This window comes from Humulus lupulus, chromosome 9 (genome assembly GCF_963169125.1).
Source record: "Humulus lupulus chromosome 9, drHumLupu1.1, whole genome shotgun sequence".
Classification (NCBI taxonomy): Eukaryota; Viridiplantae; Streptophyta; class Magnoliopsida; order Rosales; family Cannabaceae; genus Humulus; species Humulus lupulus.
The window spans coordinates 19,770,993-19,786,136 of NC_084801.1; the positions used below are offsets into that span (position 1 = coordinate 19,770,993).

At 33.7% G+C, this 15,144-nt stretch overlaps 1 protein-coding gene across 1 annotated transcript; it reads left to right on the forward strand.

The window, feature by feature from the left end:
- The first annotated feature begins 106 nt into the window (after positions 1-106).
- On the forward strand, positions 107-3,394 carry LOC133801215 (cationic amino acid transporter 1-like). Its single transcript, XM_062239392.1, has 3 exons — positions 107-234; positions 514-931; positions 1,858-3,394. Exons 2-3 carry the CDS (start codon positions 526-528, stop codon positions 3,219-3,221), a joined length of 1,770 nt encoding a protein of 589 aa, XP_062095376.1. The 5' UTR covers positions 107-234; positions 514-525; the 3' UTR covers positions 3,222-3,394.
- The last annotated feature ends 11,750 nt before the right edge of the window (positions 3,395-15,144 follow it).

The following is a 15,144-nucleotide window of genomic DNA, read 5'->3' on the forward strand; positions in this document are numbered from 1 at the left end:
TCAGATTCGGAATCCCCCTCTGACTCCGGTCAACATAATAACTGCCCGTACTCTCTCCTTTATATATATACACACATTATACACAGACTAGCACATATAGACTCCGCCCTTAGATACGTGGCTGTATACCACACGATTTTTCCCGCCTCCCGAACATTTTTCCTCTCTTTTTCTTTCACTTTCTCGTAAAATTCTAGTCGCAAACTCAGATTTTTCTCGGAGCTTAGCCGCTTCGTAAGTATGACTGTATTTTTCGATTGTATATTTACTTTCGAAATATTTGTTTAATTTAACGAATTCAATGTTTCTTGATTTTATTTTCCTGAAAAAGAAACGATATTTAGTTTCTATATATGATCATTTTCATTTATATATATACATATATCAATATATGTACAAAGCGCATCAATGTTTTCAATCTAAGAATTTATTTTCTTCATTTTCTAACTAAAAAAAGGGTGTGGATTCAGAATTTTCTTTTACTTATATATTTCTATTTATTGAAATGTGAAGAGAGAAGTAAAGATGGGGGTGGGAGGAGACGAAGGATTGAGGAGAAGAGGATGTTCGTGCACAAAAGACGATTTTCTCCCTGAGGAGTCGTTCCAGAGCTGGGGCAATTACGTCCGAGCACTGAAAGAGACTCCGACCCGTTTCATCAATCGGGTCACGACCCGATCATTGGACAGCGAGGAACTGGTTGAGATGAAGGCTCGAAGCCAGCACGAGATGAAGAAGACGCTCACATGGTGGGACCTCATGTGGTTCGGAATCGGAGCCGTCATCGGCGCCGGAATATTCGTCCTGACGGGCCTCGAGGCCAAGACGGATGCTGGCCCCGCCGTCGTCTTATCCTACGTCGTTTCGGGCATCTCCGCCATGCTTTCTGTTTTTTGTTACACTGAGTTTGCAGTCGAAATTCCCGTTGCAGGTATGCTATACGCCATGCTTTCTATATTTTTTTGGTAATAATTTTTTTTATATTATGAAAGTAACAAAAACATATGGATTATTATTACTATTATTTAGGTTACTTTTGTTTATTTTGGAGGTTTTATCTTGAAGTTTTTTCTTGTTTCTTATTTAGACCTCATGTTAAATATACTCAACCGTTGCACTTTTATATACCTATTTTTTAAAATTATTTTGATAAATGAAAAAAATATAATATTTTGCTTACTTTTAGAATTTTAAATTATTTTCGAATTCAAAATAATAATAAAGAAATAAGATAGAATCAAATTTATATTTTCCCTTTATTTTTTTTAAATTTATATTTTAAATTGACCAAAATATATAAATTTTTAATTAGTGTAAATCATTTTTATTAATTTTAATAAAACATTTATTAATGTTTAATTTAAAATAATGATTTTGAGAAAGAATAAAAAAAAAGTTCTATATCTTTCCTTTATTTTCTTATTACTTATCAAAATAATAAAAAATAAATATAAAAATACAACATTTTAAAAACATTCATTATATTTACAACAGAAAAAAAAATTGCTTATAAAAGTGAATATTTTGAAAATATTAAGTGTATTTACTACTAAAAAAAATTAGGTATAAAAGCCAAACGTTTAGAAAACATGATATATTTCAGCCACTATTTACTCAATAATATATATTGCATATATTTTTTCTTTTGCTTGACTTAATTTTTTAGATCTCAAAAATTCCCCAAGAGTCTGTTTAAAATGTGAACTGAACTCTTTATGTGGGCAACTACCGTTCAGTAAAAATCGTAGGATAACGACTCTGTATAATATAAGTAAAAAAAAATGTATATCTACATAAGTTCCAATTTTATTTTTCTAAATTAGTAATTATATTCATGGTTTTAAAATTTTCTTTCAGGCGGCTCATTTGCTTACCTAAGGGTAGAGCTTGGAGATTTCGTTGCCTTCATTGCCGCAGGCAACATCCTCCTCGAATACGTAATCGGTGGCGCGGCCGTGGCCCGATCATGGACCTCCTACTTCGCCACCCTATGCAACCACAAACCAGACGAGTTCCGCATCAACGCCGTGGGTGCTCTCTCCGAAAATTACGGCCACCTTGACCCGATCGCCGTCGTGGTCATGGCCTTCATTTGCGTCTTGGCTGTGCTCAGCACCAAAGGCTCATCCCGACTAAACTACGTCGCTTCGATTGTCCACGTCCTCGTCATTCTCTTCATCATCATCGCCGGTCTTACCAAAGCCAACTTCGATAACTACACACCATTCGCACCCTTTGGCCCACGTGGTGTCTTCAAAGCCTCTGCAGTGCTCTTCTTTGCCTACGTAGGATTTGACGCCGTTTCGACCATGGCTGAGGAGACTAAGAACCCTGGTAAAGACATCCCCATCGGGCTAGTTGGTTCCATGCTCATCACCACCGTCGTTTACTGTCTACTGGCTATAACCCTTTGCCTGATGGTACCATACCAACTAATTGACGAAGATGCTCCCTTCTCAATTGCGTTTGAGACCGTCGGAATGGGCTGGGCGAAGTACCTCGTTGCGGCTGGAGCCTTAAAGGGAATGACGAGTGTTTTGCTAGTCAGCGCAGTGGGCCAGGCTCGTTACCTGACACACATAGCTCGGACCCACATGATGCCGCCATGGCTGGCCCAAGTCAACGAGAAGACTGGTACCCCAGCCAACGCCACCATTGTCATGATCACAGCCACGGCCGTCATCGCCTTATTCACCAAGCTGGATATTCTCTCCAACCTCCTCTCCATATCGACCCTCTTCATTTTCATGCTCGTCGCAGTCGCCCTTCTCGTCCGGCGGTACTACGCTACCGGAGTGACTACTACGGCTGACCGGAACAAGCTGGTTTTCTTCCTCATAGTGATTCTGGGCTCTTCGATTGCTACCTCTGCTTACTGGGGCACCAGCGATGGTTGGTACGGGTACGCCATTACTGCTCCGCTTTGGTTCTTGGGGACATTAGGTCTTCGAATCTTTGTTCCTCAGGCGAAGTTCCCTAAGCTTTGGGGGGTTCCATTGGTGCCATGGTTACCCTCGGCTTCAATTGCGATCAACATATTTCTTCTAGGTTCAATTGATAAGGACTCGTTTATAAGGTTTGGGGTTTGGACTCTGATTATTTTGGGCTATTACTTCTTCTTTGGGTTACATGCTTCGTACGACATTGCCAAGGAGTTTGAGAAAGAGAAAGAACTTGAAAACGACAATCATTTGAGAAATGCTGAAGAAGGTGGTGCGTAGCCAATTAATCCTTTAATTTAGATTTGTGAAGTTCTTTTCTTTGTTCTGCAATGTTATTTGTAGTAACAGTTTTGTTATCTAGTTTGATCTACTTATTTTATGATTTTTTTTAACTAAAATGGTTTGTATTGATATCATTTTTTTTTTATGTTATAGACACATATTATGCCCTATCAAAAGAAGAAAAAAAAACACACGCATATATTCTACACATGATATCATATCAGCTACCAACCTAGCTAGCAAATTACATAATATGCCTTTCAAGTTTATTTAGGAATTAAACATTTGAGAAGTCTTTTTACCCAACTAGTATATAGCATACTTCCTTAATATCAAACAATTATGCATACAACAAACATGTTCCTTATAACCACGACAATGAACACTCAAATGAATACCATCTTAACAAAAATCATGGCCAAGATACCCTCCGTGTCTATATAAAGAGCTTGTTGTACCAATAAGATAAAAATGACTCTACCCTACCACAAAACTCCCCTAAACCTTTTGGATTCCTTTATTTAGCTCAATTTTAGTTTTAAGTTAAATTACTTTTTAAATAATTAATGAAAATGTCATTGATTTTACAAATAAATGTAATACTAAAGTTTTTTATATAAAAAAAATTATTTCTCTCCTTGACTTTCCCCCCTCAAAGACATGACTTGCCATTGTTGATCAGATACGTGTAACTCCATAAGTGATCGATAATAACACGAAAATGTATATCAACTTTATATCAAAAAACAAAAAATTAGAAAAAACTCTTATGATGAAAACACAAAATTCAAAAGGTACGTTTTTCTTTTTCTTTTTTTGAAAAAAAAATGCGTAACTTTCAAAGAAAGAGAAGTAAACATTAATTCTAGACATGGAAGGTTTTTGCCTACAACATTCCTCATACCTTGGTAGCCCCATGAACCTATCTCAAGACCAGATCCTATGACGAAGAAACCCAAACCATTGGCAAAATTTACCAAACAATGTTGATTATAATGCTTTGCAATTTCAAATGTATGCCATGTCCGAGGATACTCGCCTCTTTTGTCGCCCAGTTGTGAAAAATAACACAACTAATACGAATGCAATAGTAATTATGTACGCAAGCTTATAAATATTGTAATATCAATGTAAAGACTCTAACTAAGTCCCAACGCTAGTAAACCCACTTTTTTTTTTAAATCATTACATGTTACTACAATGAAATATACTATGCATAACATGTCAATGATCAATCCCACTCTAAAACGTATAATATATAGACCCCCAACTCGACAACAGCCTAACCAAAAAATGTCCAAACCTCTTCACAGTAAAATAATAGGCTATGTAAAAGGGGAGAAAAATACAAAATAGCACAATAACAAACTTCAAACAAATTTACAATTCCCTAAAGAATATTCAAAATCGTGATTAGAGGGGTAGTGGCACTAGTACTGAGAGGCAATATGGCAAACACCAAGGACGCAGAGTAGTGGCGGAAGGCTCAATTCATTGCAGACCCTTTACATAATATATATATATATATATATACTAGATCTAAGCAATGTGCAATGGTTTGCATAGTTTTATTTATAGAATTTATTAATTATTTTTATTAAATTTATATTAATGTGATATAAATTTTAAAATAAATATTATATTTTAATTAAATAATTTATTTATTTTTGTTTAAGTTTATGTTTGTTCTAGTTTTTGAATTTGGGAGTGACAATAAGAGATTATATATTATATGTTTAATATAATATTAAATATTTATGTGGATTTTAAATTTAAGTTTCTTGCTAGTTTAAAAAAAAAATTTGTTGCTAATTCACATTATTCTATATCATATGTTTAATATGATATTATTCTAATAAGTGAGTTTAAGTTTAATTAAATTTTATTTAACTTATAAAAAGTATGATTTTATTATTTTTAAATAATTATCATTGTAAAATATCTCAAAAATATCATATTTTAATTTGTTTAATTATTTATTATTTTTAAATAATTATCATTGTAAAATATCTTAAAAATATCATATTTTAATTTGTTTAGTTATTTATTATTTTTAAATAATTATTATTGTAAAATATTTTTAAAATATCATATTTTAATTTTTTAATTATTTATTTTATTTTATTTAAATTTAAGGATTTACTAACTACTGTTAAATATAAAAATATTCTGTTAAATATAAGAATATTCCGTTAAAATTAATACTAAAAAAATAAAAAACTCTAAAAACCAAAAATTTCTGTTATCTATCACTTATTATATAGAAGATATATATTTACATTGTTTATAAGTCTATTAAATTCTAAAAATATTGCTTCAATATATCTAATTAAAATATAGAATATATTTACATTGACCATTTGAGCTCTTATTATTTTTTATTCCGTACAATTAATATTTTAATTAATATAGTACTTAACTTGTTATTACACATCGAGCCATTTAAACAAACAACTTAAGGATTTTAGGAGTAATAATCAAGTATATTTTGGACTTCCATTTGTGTCAGCATAAAACCTTTTCATAAATAACTAAACCTAACAGTAACTAGCTAAGTTATGATACTTTTTCTCTGAGTAAAATGAGTATCATGAAGGTTACTTGAAACCTCTTAATTAGTTACCAACAGTAGTAACCGCCTCTTAGGTAGGTAACTACATAATTTTATAGTCTATACTAGTCTATGTGTATAGGTAACATGTACTTTAGGTTACTATATATTGTTGGGGTTTTATGCCCTAATTAAAACCTAAATTCTTTGTAATCTCATTTTTATTTTCAATAAAAGAATAGAAATCATTTTTTGACTTGGTCAATCACTTTGCTCACATGTTTTATTTTCATGATTATTTGTTTAATATAAACTTCTATTAAATCCCGAGCATATAGCTAATCTTATTTATAGTGACGTAATCACAGTGGAATATAAATATGATTATATGTTCAAAAATAAGTTAGTCCTAAGATTAGTCAGTGCACCGGATTTACACTGACTTGCCAATCTACGATATGATCTACTTACACATTACAGTGTTATGTTCTTTCCAGAACATTAGCAAAGTAGATAAGATCGGATGTATTTGTTACATCGGACAGGACCGATATTGACAGTTGATAAGATAAGTAAACATACCGTTATTATCTATTCTAGTCATATCATATAGTTGACCATAGGTCAATTCAATCTCAATTCTGGGTGGTTAGTATTCTAACTGATTGTATTATTTGAGTTCTTTGACTTGTTCGTTACCAGCTTACCCTACGGACTAGCCCATACTTACATCTTGGGAACTCGGTAGTATAATTGAGTGGGAGTGTTAATCATAGATATGAACATCTATAGCTTCTGATGAAGAAGTGAAACGATGGTTTCCTTTTAGTTTGGTTCAAGGTGTTAAATGATAGAGATCTCATTTCAGTAATTAAATTAGTTTACTGAAATATCATTTACAAGGAACTAAGTGTTTTAAGGATAAAATACAATGAGGGGTAAAACGGTATTTTAGTCCTATCTCATTGTAGACCGTCTATAGAGGATTGAGTGACAATTATAGTTGTAACAATGGATAATTAATAGCGTATCTATATTTGTTATAGAGCGCTCTATGAATTCAAGAGTGCAATTCCAAGTCTATAGTGGAGTCACGAGAAATTAATAAGTTAGTAAATTTATTTGTTAGATTTATGATAACTTATTGGAGCTTGATTTCATAGGCCCATGGTCCCCATTGTACCTTAGATAAAATCATCTAGATAGTCTCAATTAATTGATTTAATCATCAATTAGAATTATCAAAGTTGACCAGGTCAATTTTGGATAGTTTCACAGAGTTGTGTAATTTTGAGAAGAAAAGAGAAATTATGGCAAATTTATTAATTAAGATAAATTGGTATCTAAATTAATAAATAAATTTAAATCAAGGTTCAAATTATAAATAATTAATTTGATAAAGGATTTAAATAATTATTTAATTAATTAAATCAATAAAAAATAATACAGGCCTTGATTTTAAGTTCAATGGGCTAATAATCAAATGGGAAATTTCACGGGCCTATAGCCCATGATAATTTCGACCTAGGGCTTCAAAATGGCTGTTATTTTATTGATTTTTTAATTAAATTAAATGACCTAATTTAGTCTATAAAAGGAGTGCTTATAGAGAAGTCAAAAAAAAGGGTTTTTGATAAGTCAGATTTTCTGATAGTTTTATATTCTCTCTAAACACAAGTCCTTTTCTAAGCCTCTTTGTATTTTCTCTTCTTCTCTCTATATCTATCTCATGTGTTGAGAATTGCCCACACTAGTCTAGGTGGTTCTAAGGATACATTGGAAGATCGTGAAGAAAATAGAAGATCGGTTCAGTTTCTTGATAATACTCTGCGACAGAGAGGATACAAGAGTTAGAGAAACTGAAGGAAGGACTCTTAATTCCGCTGCGTATACTGTAAGTATTCTATTTTTGTTTCTCTTTGAATTCAATTTTAGAAACATGTTTTAGGCTATCTCGTATTAATTTGTTTAATATTAGATATACATGAAAATAAATAAAGATCTTGTATAAGATTTTCCAACAACTGGCCTCAGAGCCTTTGGTAATCTTTATTTTCATGCATGAACATGTTTAAAATTGGATTATTTGATATGTTTGAATAATTGGATGGTTTTTCATGTTTTTATGAATATATTGATTTTATGTGAATTTTAGCAATTTTTTGGTTATTTTGTTGTATTTTCTATGCTATTAATTTTTATATATGCTTTATTTTGTGTAAAACATGTTTAAAATTGATTAGAAAATGGTTTTGGTTTGAAAAATTGCTCAAAAAAAAGTTTTGAAAAAATTTGGCCTGGCTCCTGTGCACGCGCGCGCGCACCCCGCGCACCGCCCGCGCGCACTCCGCGCGCCGCCCGCGCGCACCCCGCGCGCGCCCATGCACACCAGCGCAATGAACAGTACCCGTGAACAGTACCACGGGTACTATTCATCCATTTTTTTTTTTTCAAAAATATTTTTTAAAAAAATTAAAATTGTAGAAATTTATTATGTATAATCAAAACCAAAAATATCTTTTTTGTTTTATCATTTAAATTTTTTAAAATAAGATATTTTGGTTAGTTGAGATTTAAATAATTAGATATTTTCTACAAAGATTCAAATTCAAATTTAAAATTAGACTAACAACTGAATTTTAAATCTTTTAATATATTAAAATATTAGAATTTTGATATCAGATATTTAAGATATTTTCATTTTAATTCTTGATATTTTTATTAAATCTTTATTTGAAAATATAAATATCTTTTTATTCTATAGTTTTTAATATTTAAATTATTTGAAATTTGAACATTGTTAGTTAGATATTTTTATGGTTATTTGAATTTGTTTAACTATTTAAGATATTTTAGGCTTGTTATAACTATTTGTATTTTATTATTTTTAAATGGTTAAAATATTGATAATAGTTATAACAACACAAGATATTTTGGAAAATAGTTAAGATATTGATTTTAAAATTTAACATTGGTTAAATTTTGAAAAATATCATTTTTTTTTTCAGCCAATTAATAAAAATATTTTTAATAAATGGGATTTAAATTAACTTTGGTTAATTGTTGATAAATCCTATTTAAATTAAATTAATATTTTTTTTATCAAATTAACCTAAAACCAAGTTGATTGTTGATAAATGAAACTTAAATTAACTATTGTTAATTGTTGATAAATTTCATTTAAATTGACTTATTTTTGTAAAAAATTAATTAATTTGAATTTTTTTTGATAAATTCTAGATAATTAATTGTGGTATTTTTGCAAATGAAATAAATTGTGGTATTTTTGCATAAATTCATAGAATTGCTCATATAGTAACATGATTAGGCCCATCCAATTATAACATGTCTGTTTGCACTATATGTGGTATTTTTGCAATTGGGCTTAGATGCATATAGTGGCCCATATGTTTGTTAGATATATGGTATTTTGCCAAATAAAATATTCATAAAATGATAGGTTTTATTTGGGCCCATTAGAAAATGTAAAGTTTAAATTTCTCTCTTGTGGGTGATTCCACTTGTGAAGGCCCATTTACTTTGCATGACTATAGTGGGTCTAATCAATTAATAACAATTAATAAAACGAAGGTTTAAATTCCTGTCTTTTGGACCTTGTATGGAAGATAGGGGGCCTTTGTAGTGGGAACGACATACTGGACCCAGCCCTCCTCCATACAAGCCCAATTGTTAAGGCCCATTTACCTGAGTTGGACTTAATTGTATAGGTTCATTATATTAGTTAAACCTAAATATTGATTAGCAACAAATTAATTCTAAATTAATTGAATTTGTTTCAATGTGACACTTTAGAATTAATAAGAAATTATAGGACTTTGGGTTTAAAAAAAATTTTATTCTGTTTAATTTTTTTTTGGAAAACCATAGTCATTAATTTTCTAAAAATAAATAATAAAAAATACTATTTTAATTTTATAATGAGCTGATTTTAAGAATTTGATTCGATCTCCACCGTTGGTTTAACATAGTCAATAGCTTAATGGGGCCTCGAGGCGCTTTGATTCGTCCCCCTACGGAAGGTGTTCATTAGTTATTTTGACAAGGTTAGATTTCGAAAGATAGATAATTATAGGTCAAATTCTACTAGACTCACCCCTACGGTGACTACTAGGACTAAATCTATGATTATTAAAACCGTGGGTCTAGCTCATAAAATAAGAGATTTTGTTTTCTTATTTTGATCGAATAGTAGGTTGTTAATAATGGTGACCATTATTAAATGAGTTTACAACTCTATTTAACTAGTGGTATTTTTTACTCTCGCCAACCGGGACAAGGATATCATAGATTAGTTAAAAACCTAAAGAAATAGAGATATGATTGTTTTTGGTATTTTTTCTCATATCTTACATATTTTTGGTATATGTTATGCTATTTCTTGAAATTTGTGTGAATAGAAGTTTTATTGAGCAAATGTGATTGAATCCTACTTTATTGATAATTTGTAGTTTTAAGTTAAGCTGTGTCTACTCCCATCCTTTCTCAACTTTCGATGGAGAAACTCACTGGAGAAAACTTCCTTAAATGGAAGCAAAACATCAACATTGTGTTGATAGGTGACAACTCCAAGTTCGTCATGACTGAGGAATCCCCGGAAGTTCCAGCTGAAGGAGCTACCAAGTCTGTGAGGGACAAGTATGAGCGTTGGCAGGCGGCTAACAACAAGGCACGGTACTACATGTTGACTAGTATGGTCGACACTCTCAAGACAAAGATGGAGAATGTCGAGACAGCCTACGAAATCATGGATCAGCTCCAAGACATGTTTGGTGCCAAGTCAGCGCAGACTCGTTTTGAGGCCACCAAGAAATATGCCAATGCTCGAATGGTACCTTCTCAACATGTTCGTGATCACCTGATCAAGATGACAAACTACTTTCAGGAAGCTGAACTGCATGGAGCCATAATAGATGAGGAAACTCAAGTTGGCTTAATCCTCAACAGTCTTTCTCCAGCTTTCCTTCCATTCACCACCAACTATGTGTTGAATAAACTCAACTATGGTCTGACTCAGCTCATGAATGAGCTTCAAACTTTTGAGTCTATTATGGGTGGACCTAGTAAGGGAGGAGAAAAGAAGACAACTACTACTACTGCTGCTGATCCAGCTAAGGCTGAAGCTAACCAAGCTTCATATTCAAAAGCTGGAAACAAGAGGAAAGGTGGGCAAAACAATAACCCCAAGCCTGCAAAAGCTGCAAAGGCGAGTGCACAACCAAGTTCACAGACGCCTAAGGGGAAAAATAAGAAAAACAAGAAAGGTAAAGGTAAATGTTTTCACTGCAAAGAAAAGGGGCATTGGAAACAAGATTGCCCCAAGTTTCTAGCACATAAAAACAAAGGTAATGATTATAGTTCATTTATCTTAGAAACATGTGTTTTAGAGAATGATAACTCCGTTTGGATTATTGATTCTGGATCTACTAACCATGTTTGTAACTCTTTACAGCTTCTTGAATCGTGGGAGGAAGTGAACGAAGGCGACTTAAAGCTTAGAGTTGGGAACGGAGCGTTCATTGCGGTCCAAGCTAGAGGAAGAGCTCGTCTGAAGTTCGGAAATAAATACTTAATTTTAAAAGATGTATTTTTTATTCCGGATTTTAGTAGAAATTTAATTTCAGTTTCCATGTTGCAATTAGAACAATTTGTTATGACTTTCACAAGTTCTAATATATCTATTTCCTTCAATGGATCACAATTGTGTATTGCATGTTTGGAAAACGGGCTTTATATTCTGCGACCTAATGAACCCCTCGCTCTTAACAATGATTTATTCAAAGTAGCTAAACCTAGGACCAATAAACGTCAAAAGACTGATAACAATAATATGACGTATTTATGGCACTTGTGACTAGGTCACATTGGCTATGATAGGATTCAAAGACTTACAAAGGACGGACCTTTGAGGGAACTCACCTTAGGTGAATTACCTGTCTGTGAATCTTGTCTAGAAGGCAAACTGACCAAGCGTCCATTCTCTGCAAAGGGTGATAGGGCCAATAAACCACTTGGTCTTGTGCATTCAGATGTTTGTGGACATTTGAATATACAAGCCAAGGGTGGTTTTGAGTATTTCGTCACTTTCATTGATGATTACTCTAGATACTCATGTCTTTACCTAATGCATAGGAAATCAGAAACATTTTCAAAGTTTCAGGAATTCCTAGCAATGGCTCAGAACCAATTAGGTAAAAGGTTAAAGATCTTGCGATCTGATAGGGGTGGAGAATATTTGGATATGCAGTTCCAAGATCATTTAACTGAACTTGGGATTTTATCACAACTTACTGCCCCAGGTACTCCGCAACAAAATGGTGTAGCGGAACGCCGAAACAGAACTTTATTGGAAATGGTTAGATGCATGCTTAGTTACTCAACTCTACCAACTTCGTTCTGGGGACATGCAATTGAAACCGCAAATGACATTCTCAATGTCGTGCCGTCAAAATAAATCCCCAAAACACCTTTAGAACGCTGGAATGGTCGTGAACCTAGTTTACGCCATTATAGAATCTGGGGGTGTCCCGCTCACGTCCTGAGGAAAAAGGAGGGAAAGCTAGAACCGCGAACTGAAGTTTGCATGTTTTTTGGCTATCCTAAAGGTACTCGTGGTGAACTTTTCTACAGTCATTCAGAAAAGAAAGTGTTTACTTCTACAAATGCTACTTTTCTGGAAAATGACTATGTCCAGAACTTTAAACCTCACAGCAAAGTACTTTTAGAGGAGATGGTTAAAGAATTGACTCCAACCAATGTTCCATCGTCATCAACGCGTGTTGATGATGAAATTCCCACTCTTCATGTACAACCGACGCAAGTCGATTTAAATGAAGAAAGTACCACTGTTTCTGAGCAAACAGTCACGGAGCCTCGTCGTAGTGGGAGGGTTTCTAGAAACCCAGTTCGCTATGGTTTGGATGGTGAAACCAATATGGTTGTTGGTGACACTAGTGATGATGATCCATTGTCTTTCAAACAGGCAATGGCTAGCCCTGAAAAGGAACTATGGCTTGAAGCCATGAAACAGGAAATGGAGTCTATGTACTCAAATTCTGTCTGGGATCTTGTGGAAGCACCTAGTGACTTTAGGGCCATTGGGTGCAAGTGGATCTACAAGAAGAAACGAGGTGTTGATGGAAATATCGAGACTTATAAAGCTCAATTAGTGGCAAAGGGTTATACCCAAAGAGAAGGCGTGGACTATGAGGAAACTTTTAGTCCGGTAGCCATGCTCAAATCCATTCGCATCCTCCTATCCATAGCAGCCGCTCTCGACTATGAGATATGGCAAATGGACGTCAAGACAGCTTTTCTTAATGGAAAGCTTGACGAGGTCATTTATATGGATCAGCCAGAAGGATTTAAATTATCTGGACAAGAAGGAAAAGTTTGTAAGTTAAATAGGTCCATCTATGGACTTAAGCAAGCTTCTCGTTCCTGGAATCTTAGGTTTGATGAAATAATCAAAACCTATGGCTTTGAACAAAATATTGATGAGCCCTGTGTTTACCAACTAAAGGCAAATCAAATAGTGGTATTCCTGGTTCTTTATGTAGATGATATCTTACTCATTGGAAACAATGTTAAGAAATTATCAGATGTGAAGAATTGGCTGAGCACTCAATTCCAGATGAAGGATTTGGGTGAAGCAAGTTATGTTCTAGGTATCCAGATCATCAGGGATAGAAAGAACAAACTTTTAGCTCTATCTCAAGCAGCTTACATTGATAAAGTGCTTGAACGTTTCTCAATGACAAATTCCAAGAAAGGGCGTCTACCGTCCCGCCATGGAATTCATCTTTCAAAGAAGCAGTCTCCCCAGACTCCTGAAGAGGAAGATGCAATGAGAAAAGTTCCTTACGCATCTGCAGTTGGAAGTCTGATGTATGCCATGTTGTGTACTAGACCAGATATCTGCTATGCAGTGGGAGTAGTGAGCAGGTATCAGTCAAACCCAGGACCAGAACATTGGATAGCAGTTAAGCATATCCTGAAGTATTTGAGACGGACTAGGGATTATATGTTAGTCTACAAGGGTGGTGTTCTAAACCCTGTAGGCTACACCGATTCAGATTTTCAGACTGATGTCGATGACAGAAAGTCTACTTCTGGAATGGTGTTTACTCTTGGGGGTGGAGCTGTGATTTGGAGAAGCGTAAAGCAGTCTGCAATCTCAGATTCCACCATGGAGGCTGAGTACATAGCCGCGTCAAAAGCAGCTAAGGAAATAGTCTGGCTAAAGAAGTTCTATTCGGATCTTGGTGTTATTCCAGAAATGGATAAACCGCTTGTGTTGTTTTGTGACAATACAGGAGCGATAGCCAACTCAAAAGAACCTCGAAGTCACAAGAGGAGTAAGCATATAGAAAGGAAGTATCACATTATTCGAGAATATGTGGCCAGGGGAGATGTGAAGGTTATGAAGATTGCAACTGAAGACAATCTTGCGAATCCGTTTACAAAGACACTACCAGAAGCTACATTTGATAAGCATATCAAGGAGATGGGATTAGTAGAATTAAGGCATTAGTTTCAATTAGTGCAAGTGGGAGTTTGTTGGGGTTTTATGCCCTAATTAAAACCCAAATTCTTTGTAATCTCATTTTTATTATCAATAAAAGAATAGAAATCATTTTTTGACTTGGTCAATCACTTTGCTCACATGTTTTATTTTCATGATTATTTGTTTAATATAAACTTCTATTAAATCCCGAGCATATAGCTAATCTTATTTATAGTGACGTAATCACAGTGGAATATAAATATGATTATATGTTCAAAAATAAGTTAGTCCTAAGATTAGTCAGTGCACCGGATTTACACTGACTTGCCAATCTACGATATGATCTACTTACACATTACAGTGTTATGTTCTTTCCAGAACATTAGCAAAGTAGATAAGATCGGATGTATTTGTTACATCGGACAGGACCGATATTGACAGTTGATAAGATAAGTAAACATACCGTTATTATCTATTCTAGTCATATCATATAGTTGACCATAGGTCAATTCAATCTCAATTCTGGGTGGTTAGTATTCTAACTGATTGTATTATTTGAGTTCTTTGACTTGTTCGTTACCAGCTTACCCTACGGACTAGCCCATACTTACATCTTGGGAACTCGGTAGTATAATTGAGTGGGAGTGTTAATCATAGATATGAACATCTATAGCTTCTGATGAAGAAGTGAAACGATGGTTTCCTTTTAGTTTGGTTCAAGGTGTTAAATGATAGAGATCTCATTTCAGTAATTAAATTAGTTTACTGAAATATCATTTACAAGGAACTAAGTGTTTTAAGGATAAAATACAATGAGGGGTAAAACGGTATTTTAGTCCTATCTC